Genomic DNA, 17429 nt, shown 5'->3' with positions numbered 1-17429 from the left:
ATATATTATAACCGTACCTTACTTAATCTCCTGTAGGAATTTTTTGCATAACTTGTCTCATGACTCCAGAAAATCAATCCATCGATTCCCACATCTTCACGCTTCAACCCTGACTGATCACTTTCCACCAATTACATGTCCTTTGTTCTAGCAGCACAAGAACTGTTGTGTTCCACGATGTATTTGGTTACCCCTCTCTCTGTCTCCAGCTCTCTGTACCCCAGATACTTATTCAGTTCTTTTTGATGGAGTTAAGACCGAATTAGCTCCTTTTGATGAAAATCTATTCTGCATGGGCTGAATCTTCTGGTTGGCGTGCTGGGGTGGGCCCGACATGCCGACACGTGATGACGTCGGGCGTGCATCATTTCGTTCGGCGGGCGCACACCAGAGGCAGCTACACGCCTGCCAAACTGTCAGCGGTCTATTAAGGCCATTAAAAAAGTAATTTAACTTGTTAATAATGCTGCCCATTCAACCTTCAGGTTGGTGGGCAGGTGAAGAGCCAAAATGGCCTTCATGTTTTTCAGGAAACCTCATCCACGGGCGGGATGAAGTTTCCTGAAGGTTTCATAAAATAAATAAATAAATTTTACTTCACAAACATGGCCCAGCTCATGTGACACTGTCACATGAGGGGACATGCTTAAATTAATTTGCACTTTATTTCTTTAAAAGTTATCACAACCATTCAATCTCCCTGAGGCAGCTCCATAAAATGGTGGTGCACAGCCGATCGCAGGCGGCAATCGGCTCCGCTCATGCCTAGCCCGCCCGTCATGGGAAAAATTCTCCCCCATATTATTATTAGTGGGAAATTTATCTAGGTCTTTAGCCTCATCTGATATTTGTTAATTTTCTTCTTAGTTGTAAGCCACTAGCAACTACTTTTTATGAATAATTTTCCAAGATTTATTACCTAATAGACAACAAACGAACAACTGGATCTCTGTCTTTGCCTGTACAATCACACCAACGTAAAAGGCTGAATTTCCCTGAACCCATTGCAGTAAGAATATGGTGTTTTAATCAAGCAATACCTAAAGACTGTTTAGACAAAACTGAGACAACTTAGTGCGGTATTTATCTGATAAATATTAAACTAAAATAAGGCACAGGACTTGAACACTTGCAATCACCTCATGCTCTCCTCTAGGCAGAGGCTTTCAAAAACAAGTAAATTGTGTTATTGTGAAATATATAATTTATTCAATTCAATTTTATTTTGTTCACACCCTTATTTTGGACATTAGAGGTGTGAATTACTGAAATAGAAATTGTGGATGAAAAGCATTTTGGATTCGTAGTGACGAGGGCTAGTTGACATATAATTTTTTTTAAAGGTCAAGCAGGAAAAGCAAAAGTGCACATTTGAACCAAGGGAGGAAAGAGGGGGAAGAAGAGCAGAAGGGAGGGGTAGACAAAGCAGAAGAAATGAAATGGGAGGAGGAGAATGAGAAAACAGGAGCAGCATGGGAATTGGATATTGGGCGTCATCTGCATAGAATAACATATTAACAGCACAGAAACATGTCATTAGGCCTTAACAGGTCCATGCTGTTGTATGATTCTCACTAACCTCCTCCGGTCCTCCTTCATCTAGCCCCATCAACCTACCCCTCAATTTCTTTCTCCTCATGTGTTTTTCAAGCCCCTTAAATGCATCTCTGCTTGTCACCTGAACTATTCCTTGTGTTAGTGAGTTCTGCATTCTAACCACTCACTGGATAAAGAGGTTTCTCCTGAATTACCTACTGGATTTATTAATGACTATTAAGATTATGAAATGTTTTCATAGGGCAGACAGATATATTTCCACTCATGCGGAGACCAGAATTAGGACCCATAAAGATAAAATATCTTTATTGGGGCATCCCTCAATTTTCTCTTTCCTAGTGAAAAGAGCCCCAGCTGGTTCAATGTTCCCTGATAGGTATGACCTCTTTAGTTCTAGTATCGTTTAAGTACATCTAATTTTCACATTCACCAGTGCCTCTATATTTTTTTTTATAATATGGAGACCAGAACCGTTCACAGCACTCCAAGTGTGGTCTAACCAAGATTCTGCACAAGTTAATATAATCTCTCTGGTCTTCAAGTATCTTGCTCTGGAATTCAAGCCCAGTGTTTTGTTTGCTTCTTTTTATGGCCTTATTAACCTGTGTTACTCTTATTGATGGTCACAGAGGGGAGTAGTACAGGAGAGAAACTAGCATGGTGAAGATTTCAGGGGCTCAGCCAGGGTGGTTAGGGATGTATCAAACAGGGATCTACATCCAAATGGTCCTAGTGAAGTCGAAGATAAGAAACCAGTACATTTGACCTGGAGCCACACCAATACAGATGATCTCATTAAGTGAACAGCCAGCAGTGAAAGTGTTTTTTTTAATTAATTCTGGCGATATGGATATCACTGGCAAGGTTGGCATTTATTGTCTATCCCTCGTTGGCCTTGAACTGGTGTATTTGGTGTGGTGAAGTTCTTGCAATGTTCATAGATGGGGAGTTCCAAGGTTTCTTCAGTGCATTTTAATTTGCTGGAGTGACAAATACTTCACCTCGTATTTTGCCAGCCATGACTCAGTTGGTTGCACTCTTGCCTTTGACTCACAGGGCTCTGGGTTCCATTCCTACAGCGCTTGAACACAAATATCAAGGCTGGCAGTCCAGTATGGCTGAGATGTTAAACGAGGTCCCATTTGCCTGCTCAGGTGGATGCAAAAGATCCCATGTCACTATTTTGAAGAAGAGCAGTGGAGTTAACCCCGGTGTTCTGGCCAATGTTTATCCCTTAAGCATCATCGCAAAAACCAGATTATTTTATTAACATATTGCTTTTTGTAAGAATTTGCTATGCACAGATTGGCAGCTACATTTCTACATTACAACAGTGACTACACTTCAAAAATACTTCATTGACTGTTAAACACTTTAAGACATGCAGTGCTTGTGAAATGTGCTATATAAATGCAAGTCTTTCTTTTCACATTCCGAATCTGCAAAATGATAGATATTTAAATGAACATTTCATCAAAATTTTATTTTTTCTCTTTTATGTGTTCTTTTATTCTATTTGTCTGTTTATTTTGATCTAACAGTTTTTCTTGAATCTTTGATTAGGTCTGGCTTTGATGGAATGTAGATATGACCTAGGGACATATTTCAATCTGGTCGTCTCCTCTTAGTTCCACCTACATAACCATCATTCCCTAATCTAGTAACAAGCAGCTTTTTCCCCAGAGCCCTGCTGGTCTAAAACTCGCTGCTTTGTGACAATTATATTGTGGCACAGTCTTTTGCTGAAGCTTTGCCAATAACATCAATGATGCATTTGGAGCTGCCCCTCACAAAATGGATTCCTACAGTGCTGAGGCAAAGGTAAATGATGCTAGTTGCCATTGAGCACCCTTTTCTCAGGCTGCAGGTAGGTCCTTCTCTACAGATCCATTGTCCAGTTTTGATGTTGATGGCCTTTATGGGCCTTTCTCTAATGTCAGAGAAGGTCTGTATCTGGAAAAGTCACGGAAACTGCGTTTTGTGTATCTGTGCACAAATAGTTGTTTCGATGTTAGCTGTAGTCTAGGGCAGACTTTAAACTGACATCAGTAAGTTCAATCACACTAGACTCATTATCATATAGTTTAACTTAGAGCCAGCAGTCAGATTTTATTCTGCTCCCCTCCCAACCTCAGTACACACTGAATATTGCAGGTTCCAACATTTCCATTTAAACATTGAGGCAAGCTTTTTCAGTGCCCTGACTACCAGATAATGTAATATGTTTATTGCATGCTTATATTTGTTTTAAGCTAATGTGGGAGAAAAGTGTCAGCCTCCACTGCAATTGTTAAGGAGTTCAATGGTGTCTGCTATCCTTTAGAATGCTGAATTTTCAGTGACCAGCCATTGTAGGAATTTCACATCATTAATTCAGCTTGCAACACAATCAGACTGTGTGCCTCCAGTTCTGTGTTAACTCCTTTTACTACCTTGCTATGATGCTGATTGGTAATTCTGAAAGTTGAAAGGTATTATTTTTAGAAAACTGACTTTTGCCACAAGATCTGTTTATTTCATGTCCATCTCCTTTACTCCTCTTTGTTTTAATGGTGGAGACAGTGCTCTTGTAGCTCACTCCACTGATCATTCCTCTGGAATAAGACTGGACAAAGAGTGTCAAGAGGAGGTTGTGCCATGGAAACCATTACAGCTGAGCTGGATTCAATAATGTATAGCTGTAACAGGAATTACTGAAATCGGCAATGGAAACCCTAACTAGTCATTTTTGTCACCATTTCTGTGCACCAGCCCAGGAATGTTGAGGGTCCACTGCACCGTGGCAGGGTTTGGTTCTTTCAACAAAGATTGCCTCATCAATACTGCTCAGTATCATAATACAAAGTGAACTGACCAGTTGAGCCATTGGGAAGGATGGACATGATTTATTTATAACAGTGCAATTTGAATATTCTATCAATCTTGATCACTTTGACATGCTGCTATTCTTAAAATGTCTTGAAGTATTTAACTCAACTCGTCTGTGCGTAAAAATAATTAAGAATTTGTTAATTGTTGTTTCAATTAAGTTTTTGGGGTGAAACTTAACAGCACCAAAAAACATATACTGTCCTTTTAGCGCTTTCACTTGCTATTTCAGCCTTGTGTGGAAGGACTTGGAACTACAAATGGGTACTTCTGAGATTGTCTCTGATTTATTTTATTGCTTATTACTAATTGGAGACGATTTCATTCCCTACTCTTCATTTTGCTAAAACTTGATGCATCCATTTCATCCACAAAATATTAAGGTGCAGAAATGTATCATTTAGTTTAAAAATGAATGCAGCCCTGGTATCAGAAATATTGGGCAAAAAGTGTCTGGAGTAGATTGCTCAACTCTAAATTTAACTTTCTGTTTGTGCTGGTGAAATAGTTAACACGAGACTGTAGCATGGATCAATTCTAATTAGTGGGACTTTTTCTTGCAGCGTTCCTGTCCCAGTAGTCAGCCTTGAGAAGATCCCTAACCTGGTGAAAGCAGATGGTGCCAATGTTAAAATGAGTTCCACCACCACTACCACCTCTACCACCTCCTCTGCCTCTTCATCTTCCACATCTTCTGCAGCTTTGGTTAAATCTGCTTTGACATCAACAACATCAAAGCCTGTGCCACCTTCACCTGAGAAGATTCTGAATGGGAAAGCAATAGTATCTCCTGCGATAGACAAGAAACACCAAAATGGCACTAAAAGCAGTAATAAGTCTCACAAAAGACTTTCTGGTGAGCATTGCCACCTCCTTTCTCCTGTAATACAGTTAATATTTGTCATTGTTCATATTAATAATTAAAAGGAAATCTATAGTAACTCGGCAGAGCAATACCTGTGAGGTAAAAACAAAAAACTGCGGATGCTGGAAATCCAAAACAAAAACAGAATTACCTGGAAAAACTCAGCAGGTCTGGCAGCATTGATGCTGCCAGACCTGCTGAGTTTTTCCAGGTAATTCTGTTTTTGTTTTGGAATACCTGTGAGGTGTTAAATAGCTGGATTGTTGTTCGCTGATATATTCATGTTGAAGTTAAGATTTAAAGCAAAAAAATCACTTAAGCTTGAAAGAAGTTATTCATTACAACCTGGTCATCTCAGTGAGCTTAATCTAAAGCTTATGTATTTAATCATCTGGGCTTCCGGGGGAGGGGAAAGGTTGGAACTTTGAAAAATATGTTTATTTTTTGGAAGTTAGTCCCATTTAAAATACTTGCATTTTAAAGAAACCAGAATTGGTGTACAGTGTGTACATGTACATGTGCTGGGATGAAATGCTTCGGGTTTCAGAGAATATAGTGTTGCACAATAAGCCTTGCTGTCCACAGGCTAGGGAGGGAATAAAATTATCCAGAGATCCTGCTGTGATCTGTATCCAGGGGCTCCAATGGAATGTGCTTGTGTCTGGATGTTCAGTGAGGACACAGTTGGTTCAGCTGCACTGCCCTCCATTGTCAAACAACATCTTAACACTGACTGCCTAGGTCCTGGTATGAAGGCTGGCTACTTGGATAATGTACTGATGTATTCCTCTTACCTATGAATCTATATGTCAGCAAGAATCAATATTCTCAGGAAAGGAAATGCCAGCGAATAACAGTGACAACATGGATACAAAATTGACCAAGTGACAGCTAACAGGAGTAATGATGAAAAGTTGTTTTTCAGATTGGGGGAAGTTGGGTGGTGTTGCCCAGTGATCAATATTAGGGACACAGCTCTTTTTGATGCACATAACCTGGACTTAGGCATATGAGGCATAATTTCTAAGTTTTCAGACGACACAAAACTTTGAAATGTTATAAGCATGAGGACATTAGCAGTCTTCAGGTGAAATGGGCAGACATTTTGGCAGGAAGCGTGAGGAAAGGTAATATAAATTAAATGGTACAATTTTGCAAGGGTTGTAGGAAGAGAGAAACCTGGGGAATTTGCATCCACAAACCCTTGAAGGCAGTAGAAGAAGTTGGTAAGGCTGCTTTGGAAACAAAAATGCATGGGGGACCCTTGGCTTTATAAGTAGAGACAGAATACAAAAGCAAAGAAATTATGATAAAACTTTACAAATCACTGGTTCAGTCTCAGCTGGAGTAGTGTGTCCAATTCTGGGCACCACACTTCAGGAAAGCTGCCAAGGCTTGGAGAGGGTGCACAGGAGATTTAACAGAATGGTATCAGAGACTAGGGAAGCTGGGATTGTTTGCCTGAGAGCACATAATGTCAAGAGGAGATTTAATATTGATATTCAAAATTGTGAGGGGTTCTGATTGATTAAATAAGGAGAAACCAGCGGGGTCAGGAGCAAGGGGATGCAGATTTAAGATAACTGGCAAAAGAACCAGGGTAGGAATGAAGAAATAAAATTATGCAACAAGTTATAATCTGTTGTAATCTGGAATGGTGAATATATCACTGCCTGAAAGAGTGGTATATTCACCAACAGCTTCAAAGAGAAATAGAGAATACAATGAAACCTGTACAAATGGACACCCCACAAAAAAAGACACCTGTAAAAAAACAGACACTTATTGATCACCCCAAATAGCTTATAATAGAAATAATAACTATCCCTTGAAACCACAGTGGTTGCAATTTATGAATTATAAATAGCCTTCAATGCACACAGCCCATTTTGGTATATCATAAAATACCACACAGGCAAGGGATCTTTTGTGTAATGGAGATCTATTTACCCAGCATGTACAATGACAGAGAAACCACCAACGTGCACACACAGCCACACCCTCTCTCTCTGCATGACTGCTTGCAAAGAAAAAATTGAGAATTTAGGGGTCCCAAAATCATGGAGATGCAGGGCACTCTCACTGAAATTGCAAGAGGCTCATGTTTGAGGGGTGGGGGGCCAAAATGGACACATGGAGTCTTGGGATGTGTGATGGAGCAAATTGTTCCCCCTTTTCCCCATTCCCAGCTTACCCTCTTTAGCTGCTGCCAGATGTTTTCCTGGTTCTTGGAATATCTCATAACAGCTGTTGGCATAAAACCACACACAAAAAATCTCAACTACAGGGAGATTTATTTTTAAAGGTGTCCAATTACATTTCTCGAAGTCATGTGAGTCAGTGCCATGTGATCTGATGTCACATGATCCGATGTCATGTGGTCAACATATCAGAAGATTAAACTTCAGCGAATGTCATCAGCCAGAGTTGGATACCATACCCCACCAGTATGTCAGGTGTTGATGAGCGACTATCCACCGCCTACCACTTCAGATATCAGCAGCTGTAGCACACAGAACTGGGGTTCTTAGCAATTTGCAGGACGTCAATCTCCCCCATAGTTTGGTTGGAATCTGACAGGCACTGTGATCCTACATCAGCCACCTCGCCCTATGAAAGCTGCAAACAAAAGCAGATCGTAGGATTAGGGAATCCCTCCTCCCTCAATGGAAAAGGACCATTAGACTGCAATGAGCGAGGAAACCCAACAAACAGAAAATGAACTAAAATTTTATCCTGCTGGTAAGCCTCCAGAATTTTGCACAATCCCAAGTAAGGGTGGAAAAAATGAAGGAATGCTGAATGAGATGCAGCAAATCCTGGAATATTTAGCTTTCAGAATGTACATATAATGATTTTGAAAATAAAAGGCACCTGATGCAAGTCCCTTAGGTATCCCTAATTTACATTATTCAATAATTCAGTGTACTGTATCCTTAAAATGTAAAATTTGCAGGGCTATGGGGATAGAGTGGGACTAATTGCATAACTCTCTCAAAAGAACTGGGACAGGCACAACAGGCTGAATAGCCTCCTGTACTGTGATTCTATGACTCGGCAAATAATAATTAATAGTAATTTCACATCTATCCGGCAGATCAGAATTTTTAAGAATTTTCAAAAAAAGTCTTCAGATTGGTTCATTTCAATGCTGCTTTTAATGATGGCATTGGAAAGTTCTTTTTAATGGAAGAGGAATCATTGCCCTTCTTTCAACATTTTTTTAAGATTTGAAGGATTAGATTTGGAGAATTAGGGAATCAAATGAGGAGCAGGTAGGGATAACAGTAAGGATGTTATGCTTCAATTATACAGGACATTGGTGAGGCTGCATCTTGAATAATGTGTGCAGGTTTGGTTTCCTTATTCAAGGAAGGATGTAAATGTGTTGGAGGCGGTTCAAAGGAGGTTTACTAGATTGATACCTGGAATGAGGGGGGTTGTCTTATGAGGAAAGATTGGACACACTGGAGTTTAGAAGAGCGAGGGGTGATTTGATTGAAACATACAAGATCCTGAACGGTCTTGACAAGGTGGATGTGGAAAGGATGTTTCCTCTTGTGGGTGAATCCAGAACTAGAGGACTCTGTTTTAAAATTAAGAGTCGACCTTTTAGGACAGATGAGAAGTTTTTTCTCTACGGGTTGTGCAACTTTGGAACTCTCTGCCTCAGGTGGAGGTGGGGTCATTGAATATTTTTAAGGCAGAGGTGATAGATTCTTGTTAGACAAGGGAATCAAAGATTATTGGGGGTAGATGGGAATGTGGAATTTGAAACACAAGCAGATCAGTCATGATCTTATTGAATGGCAGAGCAGGCTTGAGGGACTGAATGGCCTACTCCTGTTCCTTATTTCTTATGTTTCTTATGATAAAATGGGAATTTGAAAAATTAATTGTTAGAATCTGAATCTTTGCATAGAACAGTTAATAAAATCTGAGATTCTGTTTCATATAGGGTGCCAGTGGCAAGCTGAGCAAATTAGTACTTGTAAAGATTAATGACCTCAGAAGTTTTTCAGATGTATTGAATGCATCTTCCTAATGCTACAAGATGCCTTTATTTGACTACCTCATGTATTTTGGGGTAAAATCCAAATTTTTTCTTGTTTGCTTATTCATCACTTTTCCATCATGTGTGTTAAAGAATTGAGATTGTCGGATAGTATTGTTAAATAGCTGGGGAATGTGAGAAGTATGATGCATTTTCTGTTCAGCTATCAAGCCCATCATTTTATCATATCGTCATTAGTTCTAATTTACTTACAATTCATTCATGTTCAGACCTTGTATTTTAAACTGCAGTCAGGCTAGGGAAATTGCAATGTAAAGCTTGAGCTGCTTCATGAATCTCATATTGACTGCAGTAGTCATTTGCAGTAAATCGTAATGACCCTCCCTATATTTTCAAGAAATTTTCAGCAACTAAATTTATTCAAAGAGGATTCATGTAGTACAGTGAATGCATAGGGTCATAAAGCAACATGATCTATGTTTGATCCTCCACTTCAGTCAGTTCCTTATGTCTAAAGCAAAAACAAAAATACCTGGAAAAACCTCAGCAGGTCGGGCAGCATCTGCGGAGAGGAACTCAGTTAACGTTTCGTGTCCGTATGACTCTTCAACAGAATTAAGAAAAACTAGAAGAGAGGTGAAATATAAGCTGGTTTGGGGGGGGTGGAGAGCAGCGTGGGACAGGTAGAGCTGAATAGAGGGCCAGTGATAGGTGGAGATAACCAAACGATGTCACAGACAAAAGGACAAAGAGGTGTGAAGGTGATGATATTATCTAAGGAATGTGATAATTAAGGGTAGAAAGCAAGACAAGCAAGGTACAGATGGCCCTAGTAGGGGTGGGGTGAAGGAAGCGAAATAGGCTAAAAGGCAGAGATAAAACAATGGATGGAAATACATTTAAAAATAATGGAAATAGGTGGGGAAAGAAAAATCTATATAAATTATTGGGAAAAACAAGAGGGAGGGGGTAGAAACGTAAAGGGGGTGGGGATGAAGGAGGGAGTTCAAGATCTAAAGTTGTTGAATTCAATATTCAGTCCGGAAGGCTGTAAAGTGCCTAGTCGGAAGATGAGGTGCTGTTCCTCCAGTTTGCGTTGAGCTTCACTGGAACAATGCAGCAAGCCAAGGACGGACATGTGGGCATTAGAGCAGGGTGGAGTGTTGAAATGGCAAGCGACAGGGAGATCTGGGTCATGCTTGCGGACAGACCGAAGGTGTTCTGCAAAGCGGTCACACAGTCTGCGTTTGGTCTCTCCAATGTAGAGGAAACTGCATTGGGAGCAACGAATGCAGTAGACTAAATTGAGGGAAGTGCAAGTGAAATGCTGCTTCACTTGAAAGGAGTGTTTGGGCCTTTGGACGGTGAGAAGAGGGGAAGTAAAGGGGCAGGTGTTGCACCTTCTGCGGTTGCATGGGAAGGTGCCGTGGGAGGGTGTTGAGGTGTACGGGGTGATGGAGGAGTGGACCAGGGTGTCCTGGAGGGAACCATCCCTGCGGAATGCCACCGGGGGTGAAGGGAAGACATGTTTGGTGGTGGCATCATGCTGGAATTGGCGGAAATGGCGGAGGATGATCCTTTGAAGGCGAAGGCTGGTGGGGTGATAAGTGAGGACAAGGGGGACCCTATCATGTTTCTGGGAGGGAGAGGAAAGTGTGAGGGCGGATGCGCGGGAGATGGGCCGGACACGGTTGAGGGCCCTGTCAACCACCGTAGGTGGAAAACCTCGGTTAAGGAAGAAGGAAGACATGTCAGAGGAACTGTTTTTGAAAGTGGCATCATCAGAACAGATGCGACGGAGGCGAAGGAACTGAGGGAATGGGATGGAGTCCTTACAGGAAGCGGGGTGTGAGGAGCTGTATTCGAGGTAGCTGTGGGAGTCGGTAGGCTTGTAATGGATATTGGTGGACAGTCTATCACCAGAGATTGAGACAGAGAGGTCAAGGAAGGGAAGGGAAGTGTCAGAGATGGACCATTTGAAAATGACGGAAGGGTGGAAATTGGAAGCAAAATTAGTAAATTTTTCCAGGTTCCGACAAGAGCCTGAAGCAGCACCGAAACAATCATCGATGTACCGGAGAAAGAGTTGTGGGATGGGGCCAGAGTAGGACTGGAACAAGGAATGTTCCACATGCCCCATGAAGAGACAGTCAACTATATCAGTCAGATGATTGGCCCTGAGATCTCCCCTAACTGTGTGGGAGATTACCCCATGCCAGCGGCTCTGAAGTTCACAGTTGCCCTCCACTTCTATGCCTCTGGCTCCTTCCAGGGCTCAGTGGGTGATCTTTGCAGGGTCTCCCAATCAGCTGCCCTTGTGTCAAGCAGGTTACAGACGCTCTGTTCAGACAAGTATTGACCTTCATCCATTTCCTCTGCAACCAGGCAAGTCAGACACAGCAAGCCAGAGGCTTCGCGGCCATTGCTGGCTTCCCCCGCGTCCGGGGTGCTATAGACTGTACACATGTGGCCATCAAGGCGCCAGCAGGTGAGCCCGGTGGTCAACAGGAAGGGCTTCCACTCCATGAACGTGCAGATAGTGTGTGATCACAGGATGCAGATTCTACAAGTTTGTGCAAGGTACCCAGGCAGCTCCCATGACGCCTACATCCTCAGACACACTCAGGTGCCGGAGCTCTTCAGTGGCTCTGGCTCGGCTGGCTGGGTGACTGCTGGGTGACAAGGGCTATCCCCTCAGAAGGTGGCTCATGACGCCTCTCCGCCATCCAAGAACAGAAACTGAGCAGCGCTACAATAGGAGCCAGGGCACCACAAGGGCTGTGGTGGAGAGAGCAATCAGTCTTCTCAAGATGCGCTTCCGTTGCCTGGACCGCTCAGGGGGTGCACTCCACTACCTCCCCAGATCGCGTCTCTGTGATAGTGGTAGCATGCTGCACTCTGCACAATCTTGTGCTGGAAAGAGGGAATGCAGTTGACGATGAAGACCTTGACGCCCTGGATGAGGCTGCACATGATGAATCCAGCAGTGGCTCAGAGGATGAAGAAGCACAGGGCGATGATGAGGGGCTGCACGCTGAACCCGCTACTACACCAAGGAGGCAGGGACACCTGGGACAATTTAATCCAACAAACCTTCAGCAAGCTCCACACACATTGATCAGCAGGAACAGCATTGTCTGGCGCTTCCACACAAGGCACTTAGGTTCTACATCTTCCACCAGACTATTTTCTAAATGGGGAGTGAATTCAGAAATCTGGAGTGCAAAGGGACTTGGGCGTCCTAGTCCAGGATTCTCTTCAGGTTAACTTGCAGGTTGAGTCGGTAGTTAGGAAGGCAAATGCAATGTTGGCATTTATTTCGAGGGGACTAGAATATAAAAGCAGGGATGTGCTGCTGAGGCTTTATAAGGCTCTGGTCAGACCACATTTAGAATATTGTGAGCAATTTTGGGTCCCGTATCTCAGGAAGGTTGTTCTTGCCCTGGAAAGGTTCCAGAGGAGGTTCACGAGAACGATCCCAGGAATGAAAGGCTTAACATATGAGGAACGTTTGAGGACTCTGGGTCTATACACGATGGAGTTTAGAAGGATGAGGGGGATCCAATTTAAACTTACAGAATACTGAAAGGTGTGGATAGAGTGGACGTGGGGAAGATGTTTCCATTAGTAGGAGAGACTAGGACCCGAGGGTACAGCCTCAGGGTAAATGGAAGACCTTTTAGAACAGAGATGTAGAAAAACTTCTTTGGCCAGAGAGTGGTGAATCTATGGAATTCATTGCCACAGAAGGCTGTGGAGGCCAGGTCATTGAGTGTATTTAAGACCGAGATAGATAGGTTCTTGATTGGTAAGGGGATCAAAGGTTATGGGGAGAAGGCAGGAGAATGGGGTTGAGAAATTTATCAGCCATGATTGAATGGCAGAGCAGACTCAATGGGCCGAATGGCCTAATTTCTGCTCCTATGGTCTTATTGTCTTATCAGCTGCAACTAAAGGCTTAGTACAGAAACATCTATGTCCACACAAACACTCATGATATGTCTGTGAAACATACAAATGCAGCACAATGGAAACACCCTCAGCCACGGTCAGAAAAGTGGACTTTATGATGTCCAAAATAAAACAGTGACTTCTCCATTGCAAACATAAGAATTTTTTTCTCTCTTCTGAGGCCAACACAAAATCACCAGTGACATACCCGTGGAGTCCTAAAGTGCCTTTTGCTTTCATTTGCGGGTGCTACATCTAGGTGCTGCCCCATCGGTCGGAGTGGCTCGTGAGACAGTCTGCTGACTCTGCTGTCCTGTTGGCCTCGATGACCTTGGCGGGCATCCTCTGGCCCATGGAGCCTGGGGGCGGAATGGCCAGTTCCAGAACTGGCACCTCCCCAGTTGTTGTAGCCTCAATGGAAGCAACTTTGACTGGCAGAGGGGCGGAGGAGCTGCTGCCCTCATTTGGAGCATCCTGAGAGGAGCTCGCAGCGATGACAGACAACTGCTGCGCCGATGTGAGGTCCCATTCGACCTCCCTGCTCACCGCAGATGTATGGGCACCAAGTGCCGACGATTGGTGCCCACAACATCTTCCACATTGGGAATGACCATCCGTGGCCAGTACCGCTGTGAGGGCTTGCAGGTCAGGGTGTAACCCAGTCAGAAGATTTTCCATCCGATCGAATCCCCTCTCCATGAGAGTTGCCAATCTCTCAGCGGAGGAAGCCTGAAGCTCTGCCCTGAGGTTCATACCTTCACGTGCACTCTGCCTGGACTCCTCCATCGTAGAGACCAACTGAAGCATACCCTCATGCAACCCTGCCAGATGCAAACGCGCTTCCTGCCGCTTGTCCTACAGCTGCTGCATTGGTGACAAGTCCAGAGTCCAGTGCCAGACTCAGCATGTGCTTCGTCCCCTGCAGCCCTCCGGCTACTGGCGCCATCAGCACTCTCTGCCCCAACCATCTCCTCCAGCGATTGTGAAGTGCCCTCCCCACTGTGACCCCGGACACTAGCCGATGGTAAATTCCCCACCGAGGTGTTTGTGTCTGTGCTGATGACTGCCTGGCTGAAATGATGTGCCACAAGTTGCACGTCTTGGACCTCGGGTGTGGAGGTGGGGCTCTGGTGTCATGTGGTGGTGATGCTGAAATTAACAACAAGGACAGTGCACCAGTTAGTGTACAGTCAGTTAAACCTTTCATCCCTTTCCCCCCCAGCTTCATAAGTTGCTCACCCTTCAAGTCCCTAAGGAGACAAATATTGGTGGGGTGGAAAAGAGTCAACAGGAGGCCCAACCATTAGACGTGCATACAGACAGGCTGGTCAGATGGCCTCAGAAATGCCATATGGCATGTAATGTACCATTGGAGTGGGGAAAGTGCAGAGGTACCTGATCTGGATGCATGCTGGCCTGGAGAGTTCTGCTGCTGAGGAAACATAGCAAACACTTGCAACATTTGCCTTGGATCACAGGAGATTGAGAGGTCACATTATTGACCTTCACACCGTTAGGAGGGACATAGACCGGGTGGGCAGAAGGCAACATTTCCCCTTGCCGCAGGGATAAGTAACATGGTGGCATTTATTTAAGTTGAGCGCCATGAGGTTCACAGCTGAGGTGCTGAGGACCTTTTGGACAGAGTAATGTGGGGCTCACTGGCTGAAAGGGTGCTGGAGGTCCCAAACCCCTAAGATGAAATAAGTCTTTGGCTGTGCAGCAGCGATGCCATGGCATGTTAGGCCATGGGGATAGTAGTCACAAATGGGATAAGTTGACTTTGGAAGGTGATGGAGACGTGAATCCTCAAGGGCATGAGGGACCTTTGTGTATGACCCACACTTCAGAATGTCTCAGTCTGTGAGTGAGCAGTGTTGCAGCATTAACGATTGCAGCAACCATCAGTTGTTTGGATGGTGGGCAGACAGAGTGAATTCCTATTCACTCTGTGGACCTCAAATACCTGGCCGCTGGACCCCAGCCTCGCCGCCCTGGCCTCCTGCCTCCTCCCCAGCTCCATGGCCTGCTCTTCAAATGTCATGAGGCGCTGGAGCAGGGATTGCCCAATTCCAGTCATCTGGTGCTCCTGCTGATTGTGTTGACTTTGTCCCTGCAGAACAGAGAAGACGATTTATTGGAGCTGATCGCTCATGTACTCTGCACGCGCACGCCGCACCCCAACCACAGTGGCCTATCTGAGGCCTCCAGCGGCTCCTGTCCACACTACTGGTGACCAGTCCCCAGAAGATAGTACGGCTGGTCCCAACCCCCTCCCCCAAAGGCCACCTTGGATACATTCGGCGTCCATCACTTTGAACATCACATGGCTCTTAGCGCCCATGGCGAGGAGGCACAACTAGGTGTGGCGCCGATGCTAGCCGATGGCACTTGGCCACAACACCTTGAGGCACCCCTTGCACCACCCCATCACCATCAATATGACATGTGTTGGAGTTCTGAGTATGTGCCTAGCTGCCTCCCCTGCAGGTTGTCCCCAGACTACTCAAATGTGACAAACACCAACATATGGTGTGGGGAGAACCCATCTTCTCCTCAACCACTAAGGCTTGTGTAAGCATGGTCAATACCCTTTTGCCCACCCAGTGTGCGCCAAATGCCCAATACAGTAATGACAGCAAGATGTGGGGGCGCGGGCGGGCTCAAAGGCTAAGGCTACCTTCTGGGTCAAATGGCCAAGGCCGACATGGTACTCACGCTTCCAGAGCGCAGCAAATCATTGAATCTCTTGAGGCACTGTGTGCCTGTGCGCCGCACATCATCATGGGCACTGACAGCATCACCAACCTCCTCCCACGCCTGGCTGGTGACATAGGGGGGCCCTCCTCCTCCCATCATCCAGATACAACACATCCTGCCAGCTGGAAACCTTTTGGAGGAGGACAGCAAGGCATGCATCAGAGAATCAAGGGTCACAATGGCCCCCCCGCTGGCCGCTCCTGCAGCCTGTCCCCCTTCTCCTGCTCATGCTCCTGTGGAACCACAGCTGCCTCCCTCTCTCCCCGAGTGGCCCTGGTGCACTGTCTCAAGCAGGCTGCCGGTTCCCCATTGGAACTGGCGGCCTGAAGACCCCGCCCCCGCAACTATTTTCATGTTCTCCACCGCGGAAAATAGCGGCGAGGTCCGTTTCGGCGGCGGCAATCAGCTGCCCACCCGCTCGTCAAAGGGAAAATTCTGGCCCAGGTGTCCTCTCAGAGGAAGGGGGAATCTCACTTGGGCATGTCCTGGAACCCGGATATTGATGATGGCCAGTGCAGGCCTGGCGGTAGTTTACATCCCAGCATTTACAGACACAGATGATAGGGAAACCAGATGAAAGGAAAAAGAGAAAATAAAAATTATGGGATAAATGTGCCTGGAAATTTACTTCATGCAGCAAGTACTCTTAATGCTTAATATTAGTGGAAATATATATGAATTTTCCAAAGATGGATTGAGTTCTTTGTTTTAAAAAAAAGTGAATGGGCCTTCCTTCCCACACCTAATAAAAGGTCTTCCATTACATTGTATTCATATTCACGTAAAGTTAGGAAGCTCCTATTCATTCAGTCCACTTTACAAATCCACAAATCTTCCCTCGGTCAACCTCACTTCCCTTCTTTCATTCCTTCAAATGCTGCAGCTGGTGCTGATTCCAAAGTCCTGCCAACATCTCTCAATGACCTGCAGCCACATCAGATGTGTCCCAGCCCAACACAAAGCTGATTTCATTCCATGCCTTTACTGAACATCAGAGTTGTTCACTCTTCAAGCTCCAGAAAGCAGCTGATACATACTACACAACCTGGGATGCCGTTTCTCTTGGCCATCAATAGTGTTTACTCTGTTGCAGTCAAATATCCTTTGCTATACACCCTCAACCAAAGTATGCAAAAAGTTTGAAATCATTATTTTAACTGTTTCAATTTCTTTTAAAATGTTTGTATAAACAGCTTACTTTGACATTGTTCTGCAGATTCAAGGTAGGCTGGTTGTTCTATAAAATGGTAATTAATATGAATAATATGTGCACTTTAATATACGTTCATTAGATCGATATAGAGCTGTGTTCACAGGTTGTTGTTCTACTGTCTTGACCATTAATTTCCCTAATCTCTGAGTTCAGAGAGAGAATTATTTTTCCCCCCTTCTGACTGTTATCCGCCCTTATTG

General features: G+C 44.4%; 1 protein-coding gene across 22 annotated transcripts in view; it reads left to right on the top strand.

The window, feature by feature from the left end:
• The window catches only part of LOC121292998 (ataxin-7-like protein 1), a 310112-nt gene that overhangs the window by 221998 nt on the left and 70685 nt on the right, over window positions 1-17429 (top strand). For all 22 annotated transcript variants that reach the window (XR_005946412.1, XM_041215542.1, XM_041215540.1 and 19 more), the window contains one exon: window positions 4989-5281. Coding sequence is in view for 21 of the 22 variants with exons in the window: in XM_041215542.1 (XP_041071476.1) it covers window positions 4989-5281 (293 nt within the window). In the remaining variant the exon portion in view is untranslated. The remainder of the gene's footprint in view (window positions 1-4988; window positions 5282-17429) is intronic.

The sequence above is a fragment of the Carcharodon carcharias genome, chromosome 21 (assembly GCF_017639515.1).
Source record: "Carcharodon carcharias isolate sCarCar2 chromosome 21, sCarCar2.pri, whole genome shotgun sequence".
Classification (NCBI taxonomy): Eukaryota; Metazoa; Chordata; class Chondrichthyes; order Lamniformes; family Lamnidae; genus Carcharodon; species Carcharodon carcharias.
This window is presented reverse-complemented; position numbering and strand designations above follow the sequence as displayed.